At 36.6% G+C, this 8,410-nt stretch overlaps 1 protein-coding gene across 1 annotated transcript in view; it reads right to left on the reverse strand.

Moving 5' to 3' along the window:
* pex14 (peroxisomal biogenesis factor 14) overlaps positions 1-7,544 on the reverse strand; it is a 72,825-nt gene extending 65,281 nt beyond the window's left edge. Inside the window, exons 1-2 of the mRNA XM_016513200.1 lie at positions 7,452-7,544; positions 5,002-5,046 (exon numbers count right to left, since the gene is read on the reverse strand). Of these exons, the coding sequence (XP_016368686.1) occupies positions 5,002-5,046; positions 7,452-7,487 (81 nt within the window). The 5' untranslated portion in view covers positions 7,488-7,544. The remainder of the gene's footprint in view (positions 1-5,001; positions 5,047-7,451) is intronic.
* Positions 7,545-8,410: the final 866 nt, after the last annotated feature.

The raw sequence follows: 8,410 nt of genomic DNA on the forward strand, positions 1-8,410 counted from the left end.
ATATATATATATATATATATATATATATATATATAAAAAGCATTACTTTCTTTCAAAATAAATTTTTACTGACCCTTTTGGATACTTACATATATATAAAAAATTGCTCCCAGAAGGACAGATAAAATAAGATATGTAAATAAGGGTTTGGTGCAGACAGCATTGTCTTTTTCCAGCCAAAACATCGGTGAAACGCGTAGAACAGGAAACAGACTGGGCACCGATACCTTTGGAAAGTATGTTCTGCCAAGGTGTGCTGCTTCAATCAACCCAGTCAGATCCTCAAGGCAATCTCTCAGGAATGAGAGACCCCTCATTTGCCCGCTCATCGCCACCTAGTGACCATCATCCCCAACAATAATGAAATATCTCTGTGGCCCATGCCCCCATGCCAACCATAACTCTCTTTTACTGCAGACAGCTCCAATAAAGGATTACAATTACAATTAAAGTAATGAGCAAAGGGGAGGAAAAAAGAGAAAAGTCCGAGGATGGATCCCAAGGCAAATTAAATTGCAGCACAGTTTGAAAGTGAGCACAGAGTAAGTCTTTTGGGTTATTATCGGCTAACCACCCCTCATTCCCTCAATAATTAACTTTCAAGTTTTGTAATCAGGAACCAGAGAAATTGAAACAAAAGTCAAAAGTCCCTAAATGTCTACAGTGACCCATAGATCAAACCTCACCTATAATGAATGCTCCTGGTGGATCACCTATACTTTCTACCATCGGTGTTATTTTAAACGAATCCCTGCAAGGTGGAAGCACATTTCAAAACCAACATTTGAGCAACAGATGTGTCTCCAATGCCTAGAGGGCAAGAGGCAACAGCAAGGTGTATAATATAAAGAAAATAATGGTGTAAATGAGATAGAGCACCAAGTCAACGCAATGGCCAAAGTCAACATTGGCATACCGTCAGGCAGACCCCAATTCCTAGGCTTTGGGGATGTTGTCTCTTTTTTTCCAGCATTGTGGTGATAGCAGAGGGGCTCCGGAAATTCAGAGACTGCCGAGCCAAAACAGATCACTTCAAAGCGCCTTATTTAACGCTTGCTAAATTTTTCATCACAGTTGCTTAATATCCTGGGGAAGGGGAGCTTTTGAAGTTGCGGCGAGAGTGGGATGTTCTTCTGACAACTTTCCTTTTTTTTTCTCCCCCTCCCTCCTCCTTTCACCTCCTCCCTCTGCTCCTGCATCCCTCGCTCTTTCCACAGGAGGCCAGTGATATTTGGGGCGCACGGTGGAGCCCCAGCGGGCAGAGCGAGGATGGGAGTGTGTCCCATGGAGCCGGCAGTTACCATGCCAACACGCTGAGCGTTACAGTCACTGGCGGTAGATCGCAGGAGGGTACTGCAAAACACCACTGGAGGGAAAGATATTTAACCTTTCACACACCTTTGAGGCAGAAAGCTCACCACAGAAGTCTAAAAGGCAAACAAGAGAGCTGACAAACATGGTTCTCTGACAGCCTGAGGGGATTTGGTGGGTTGATGTTTAACTCCACCAAGCCTGAGTATATGGTTAAATCTTTGACTTTTGCTGCTACATGTAAATTCAGGTGTGTTACTCAGTTAGGAGTTTATGGGCATTCTGTGATTTAATAATTAATGCATGGGCTGATGTGCCTATGGTTGTGACTGTCAGGTGTAGACTGGGAAAAAAGAAAGAGGAAAGAGGACAGGAAAGGAAAAGGAAGAGGGACAGGGGACAAAGGGAAAAAGAACAGATGAAGGAAAAGGACGGAAAAGGTAACAGAAATGGAAAGGAAAATTAAAGGAAAAAAGGAAATTGAACAGAAAGGAATGCAAAGGAATAGAAAGGAGAGAGAAAATGTAATATAGAAGAAAATCTCCATTGAAAAGAACAAAATGAAAAGAAAAGCAAAAAGTTAAGAAAGGGACATTATAGTGAAAGAAAAGGGAAATGTAAAGGAAAAAGGAAAGGCAAATGGAAATGAAAGGGGAAATAAACAGGAAAAATCATAGAACAAAAAAGTAATAAAAAAGTAATAAAAAGGAACCAAAAAAGGAGAAAAAAAGGAAATTACAAGAAAAGGGAAATGTAAAGGGAAAAAGAAAAGAAAAGAAAAGGGCAGAGAACAGAAAGTAAAGAAAAGGAAAAGGACATGAAAGGGAAACGTAACAGGAAAAGTAAAGGCAAAATGACATGAAAGTGAAAGGGAAAAGAAAAGAAAAGAAAAGAAAAGAAAAGGAAAAGGAAAATGAAAGGGAATAGGAAAGGGGAAAAGACAAGGAAAAGGCAATGGCAAATGTAAAGAAATGGAAGGAAAGGGAAATGTAAAAGGACAGGAAAATGAAGGTGAAAAATGGAAAGAAAAGAACACAAAGAAAGTAAATAAACAAGGAAAAGAAGAAATAGAAAAGTAAAGGGAAGGGAAGAAAAAAGTAAAAGAAATTAAAAGGAAAGGGAACGGGAAATATACAAGCAAAGAGCAATACAAGGGAAAGGGAAATATACAGGACATTAAAATCAAAGTGAAAATGGAAAGAAAAGGAAAAGAACAAAAATGAAAGTAAAAAGGAAATGGAGAAGGAAAAGAAATGAGAAGAAAGGAAAGAAAAGGAAAAAGTGAGGGGGCGGTTAAATAAAGAAATAACGAAGTAGGGCGCAGTGTGTGGGAGAGGGACAGGCCAGGAAGGACAACCCCTGGAGGCGAGAGCTCACCCCTGAACGCGACTGGTACTGGATTTGACTGACAGGCCAGAGTGCAGCGCAGGTCCAAACCTGCTCTAGCTCAGACTCCAGCCAGAGTCGCCTGCCACCGAGGAGGGCGAGGTGAGTCAGAACCTGTTAACGTGACTGGTGTCCCCAGCCTGACACTCCGGCACTCGCGCTCAGAGCCTCCCTCCAGCCCTGCCACTATTCCCCTTCTGCTCATCCACATCAAATCCTTTCAGACACAGATTTCAATTATTCACCCCATCCAAATAATGCCTTGTGACATGAATTATCCAGAGCTGTAATAATCCACTTAACTGGGAAAGAGCAAATACACAGCCTAATTGTCCAATGATAGTAAATGTGCCATAGATAATCCAAGAACTTCCAAGTTTAAGAGCAATAAAATAAAGAGAGTAGTGAGTGAGGATTACTCATGTTCATACCCAGGCTGTTCACAAAACTGCCTGCTAACAAATCATATACTAATTGACGGTCAAATGTTTTCAGATAATCACAGTCAATGACATCTTTGACATGCTGAAAAGTACATTCAATCAATGAAATATCATGATCATACACTATAGGTTCAAAAAGTTTAGGGTTGGTAAGATTTTTTTATATTTTTGTGCAATATTATTATTACAATTTAAACTAAAAGTTTTCTGTTTTAATGTATTTTCAAATGTAATTTATGTCTGTGCAAAGCTGAATTTTCAGCAGCCATTACTCCAGTCTTCAGTGTCGCACAATCCTTCAGAAATCATTCTAATATGCTAATTCGGTGCTCAAGAAACATTTCTTATTATAATTATCAATGATGAAAACAGTTGATTCGGTGCTCAAGAAACATTTCTTATTATAATTATCAATGCTGAAAACAGTTGTGCTGCTTAATATTTTTGTGGAAACTTGTGGATATGTCTTTATTTGATTAATAGACAAATTTACAAAAAAAGTTACAAACAGCATTTGATAGAAATAGAAAAGCTTCACTAAACAGCATCCACTGTCCATTAGAGCGTTTAGTCCAGAAGTGAGCACATTAGGTGAAATATTGCTATCTTTACACGTTTACTTTGCATTTCTTTTGATAGAATCATCATTTCTATTCATTTTCCACAGAATTACGCGATCGGATTAGCATTAGCTGCTTACAGTGCTGTCTCTGTATGTTTTTGTTCTGTCTCAGTCTGTTTTCTCTTCCGCAATCGTCGTTATGACACAGTGGAAACTCATTCGCTGTTCATATGTCACACATATACACGTTCATAACCTGCCCTGTCTCTTCCGATCACAAGCTTCTCCTAAACTTCAACATTCTGTTCTGTCCACAGCAAACCCTGAGAAACATTTAAACACACGAAACATGAAGCTAATAAACACACGATTACAACAGTATATGATTTTTTTTCTGATTTCCATGAGATTTGTTAACATGAGAAATGCTAAGCAGGTACATATGTAGCATGATGCAAATTGTAGCTCTAATGTTACCCTGCTGTGCTTATATTTCATGATGTAAGAAAATGTTTTGTTTTCTATAAAGACTCTTTTATTATAAATGGATAAATCTATATTGGGATCAATGTGGATGAAGAGGTTTTATAAAATGAAAAATAGAAAGCTGAAATGTTCTACCTGTGGTTGTGCACTGTGTAGTAGATGGACAAAATGGCTTTAATGCAATCTTATGTTTATGTTCAACTATGCTGTAAAAGGACCCCTTTTAGCTGTTATGCTGTATTTAATAATTGTTCAACAAGTCAGCATTTTGTAGAATATGCTTGAACCTGATAATTGTTGTTTTCTTTGACTAATTATTAGAACACCTAAATACAACTGCCAGTTGAAGGTACAGTACAGTATGTGTGCACATGATCAGCATGGTACCACCAGGAAAAACCCATTTATATGTATATGTATATATAATCTCACTGACCCCAAACATTTGAACAGTAGTGTACCTATAGACCTACAAGACTAATAAAGTGGTAAATTCTCTGTAAAATACAGCCTCGTCTGGGTTATTGTTTTACAACAACAGCAATATGACTAAAGACACCAATGACCAAGAAATATTCAAATAATGTCCTTGAACATGACTCATCCAATTAAATTTCAGAGCAGAGCATTCTTATAAAACTCAACCAATTAAAAAAGCAGGCAATACAAAAAGCAGAACCATACCATTTTATTATACTCATATGGTAATAATAATGTTAATGCAAACCAATTCATTAAAATTTAATCCGGTGTTTCAGTCTGTTTGTACTGGTATAAAACGGATGCTGTTGAGTCAGACTCATAATCACTTACCAGCGCTTCTCTTGGAGGCACGTCTTCTCTGGCCGGAGCAGCGTTCTGAAAGAGAACAGCAGCCTTGTGTTACAGCGCCATCTAGTGGCAGAATTTATGACATTTGGTTCTATTATATTACAGTACAGCATTTGACACTACATGACGGCTCTAACCAAAGAAAACATTTTGGGAAAAAAATAAATAAATTTCAGCAAGGATGTATAAAATCAATCAAAAGTGACAAAGTAAACATTTATAATGTTTAACCTCAAGTTCCACTAACCCTGACTGTCTATACGCTGTAATATGATTCTTGACGGACTTTAGAGTTTACTGCATTGCTGATTGCCGTTTAGTGCCATTAATACTCCTGCCTTTATCATCATTGTGCAATTGCACCAGGCTTGGTGTCTCTTCAGTCTCTTCACTGTTTTGGTTCTGATAAGTGCATGATACCATTTGTTAGATCCACTTTAGAGCACTAAGTAAGCCTGCAAGGTTCCAATTAGGATATTTAATTTACTAATTAGCCATTCAGTTGACTCTTTTAAGAAAAACTGACTTACTGTAAAAGTAGTTGTCTTCTGAAAGCAGCCTTGGGCTAAACGTTAGGCTCAAGGACACAGTAGTAACAGTTTATATATCAGTGTTGTAAATTTTGGGGTCAGATTATTTATGTTTTTGAAACAAGATTCTTTTGTTCAACAAGACTGCATTTATTTGATAAAAACAGAAAAATATTGCAATTATTATATAATTATTGAAATATTTTAATAATTCAAAACAATTGTTTTCCATTTTAATATATTTTACATTTTTCATTTTTTGTGTAAAAGCTCTAAAATTTAGTGTCTATGCTACAACATCTGCTATGTAAGAGCTGCAGATTTTCAAAACCTGATTGTAACTAAAGGCATTTCATTACTCCCAAAAATAGGCCAAATATCAGCACACTGAACTTCTTATCTAGGCTGGTTTACACTCTCTAACAAACGGCAACATTGCAAACATTCTGAAGCTGGCAACAGATTTTGTATGTTAAGAATTATAACTGTCATTTTCACACTGCGCCAACACACACCAACAGGGTTGACACACTGATTGCAACCGTTCTTAACTTCAGAATAGAGGCCAGGCATCCTCAACACACTTCCAAAAAAAGTGATTAAAAATAAGCATATCTGAAACAGTCATAGCATTCATAGGTTTCCTATGCAAGTACTTATGACAAACTTATGTTTCCATTAACAGTATTCAATAGCGAAAAAAGCACAGGAATTATCATGCGAGCGAGATTCACATCCTAACCTTAAAGCTGAGACGTTAAATTAATTACAAGAACATTTAGCTAAGAAGATTGCAAGCCCAAAAATGAAAAGTCTGTCATTAGTTGGGGAAAAAAAAAAATCATGGGAAAAATATGCATTGGAAATGAATAGTGATTGAGGATCACATCAGGTCTTGTGTCCCAATTAAAATATAATGAAAGACTGTTATCCCTTTAATTCATTGTTGATTTATATAGAATATTTTAAGTTGTAATAATTAAAAGTACTTTAAATAATTTCAAGAAAAATGTAAGAGCATGAATCAGGTTTAAAATTTTAGAAGATAAAGATGAGTAAAAAAAATGTAAGTAATAGAGTTTAATTAAGTAGGCTATTAATAAAAATGAATATGATCCATTTTAAAATAAAATGTATGAAATATTGTCAATTAATATAATTTATAAATATATTTTTATTATAAACTATTACAAATATAAAACATATAAGCACACAGCCTGAAACAAATGTGAGACATCACGTTCTTATACTAATTCAGTTAAGAATGCAATTAAAATGAATGTGTTTACATCCTTTGATTTGATTTGATTTTTTTTCCCATTACTGATTTTGCATCAACCCTGAATCTGTTAAAGTATCATATCTCTCTAACATTAGCCTACCTTTATTTTTCAAAGATACAGGTTTGGAACAAGATGAATGTGGGTAAATGATGACAGGGTGAACTATCCCTTTAATTCTTTGCTGATACATTTCATAAATAATGCTTGTATGTCGGCTGTAAACAGATAAAACTGAGATCTTTACTGAGACAGATGAGCACATGGAGAGATGAATGTGTCATGTTTTCAGGGTCAACGACCCTGACTGAATATTACTGGATAATTGTCTATATAGCACTTATATTATTTCACAGAGACTGGCACATTAATATCTGCAGTGGAATCTCCTGTATGCGTATTCTCTGCGGCCTGCACCTGTCACACACATCTGTCTAACTGCATGGGATGAGACAGTGAACAGGGCGCTAGCAAATCAGCTAAAACTTTTCCAAAACAACATGGGACTGCCAGATTATGAGCTTACCAACAATTAAAGCGTGACAAATCGCGCATTTACTGTGCAGGTCCACGGCGGAAAAATCAAATGCATGTTGTTAGCTGGTTGAACGTTATCAGCTACCTGATTTTGGTGGTCAGGTTGGTCCGGGGATGCCATCTTCTCAGAGCTGCTAGCCAGAAGGCTAATGACGCTAACACTCCACCGGTGCTCGATTACTTCTGTCTGAACTAGTCATATGAAGTTCGAGTCATTTGCATTGATCGGTTCTTTTGAACTGTTCGTTTCAAAGAACGAGTTCAAAGTGAATATTATAGTTTTTTTCTTGATTGCTAACACACTATAACTGATTCATTTGGCACAGTTTTCCAAACCAGTCATACAGTTCTCAAAACAAAGACACGTTTCTCAAAACCTTTAACATTTCACCTGCTCTCACACATGTTCCAATTTGCTCTGTGTTTTCTGCAAAACTCTACACAAGAACAGCATCATTTTGCACAGGTTTAACCATGTTCTCATTTAGAAAACACAAACACACAATATAACTACCTCAAGAATCACAAAATGAACACAAATAGCACACATTTATCCATGTGTGAACATTACAGTTTTTCTGAATTGCTAACAGAGCATTCATCAGACACTACAGAGAAAAATGGAGAAGACTGCATCCAGAACATTACAGAAAAAAAGCATATTGTATTGAGTAAACAATTTTGCAATTCTGTAAAAAATTATAGTAATTACAACTGAGTAAGGTGAATATATTGTATAGGCCTACTGTATGTACTGCAAGAATAGTACTGTGCTGAATATTGAATAGTACTGAATGTTTATATATATTTAGCACTTGGATACTGCAAAAAATAATGCAGTCCAACTGCAAAGGCCAAAAATGAATAGCATGTTACAGTACACTCAAATACTGTAAGTTGTCTTTGTCTTTGTGCTTGGTCCGGCCTGAGGACTTTGTCCACATCACAAGTAATGTTGTCTTTTTTGATAGACAAAGAGAAAAAAACCCTCTGGTCTGACAGATCCAGCCTTGATAACACTCTCTATACTCTTTCTCTTCTCTC

This window comes from Sinocyclocheilus rhinocerous, unplaced genomic scaffold (genome assembly GCF_001515625.1).
Source record: "Sinocyclocheilus rhinocerous isolate Xijiao unplaced genomic scaffold, SAMN03320098_v1.1 scaffold1406, whole genome shotgun sequence".
Classification (NCBI taxonomy): Eukaryota; Metazoa; Chordata; class Actinopteri; order Cypriniformes; family Cyprinidae; genus Sinocyclocheilus; species Sinocyclocheilus rhinocerous.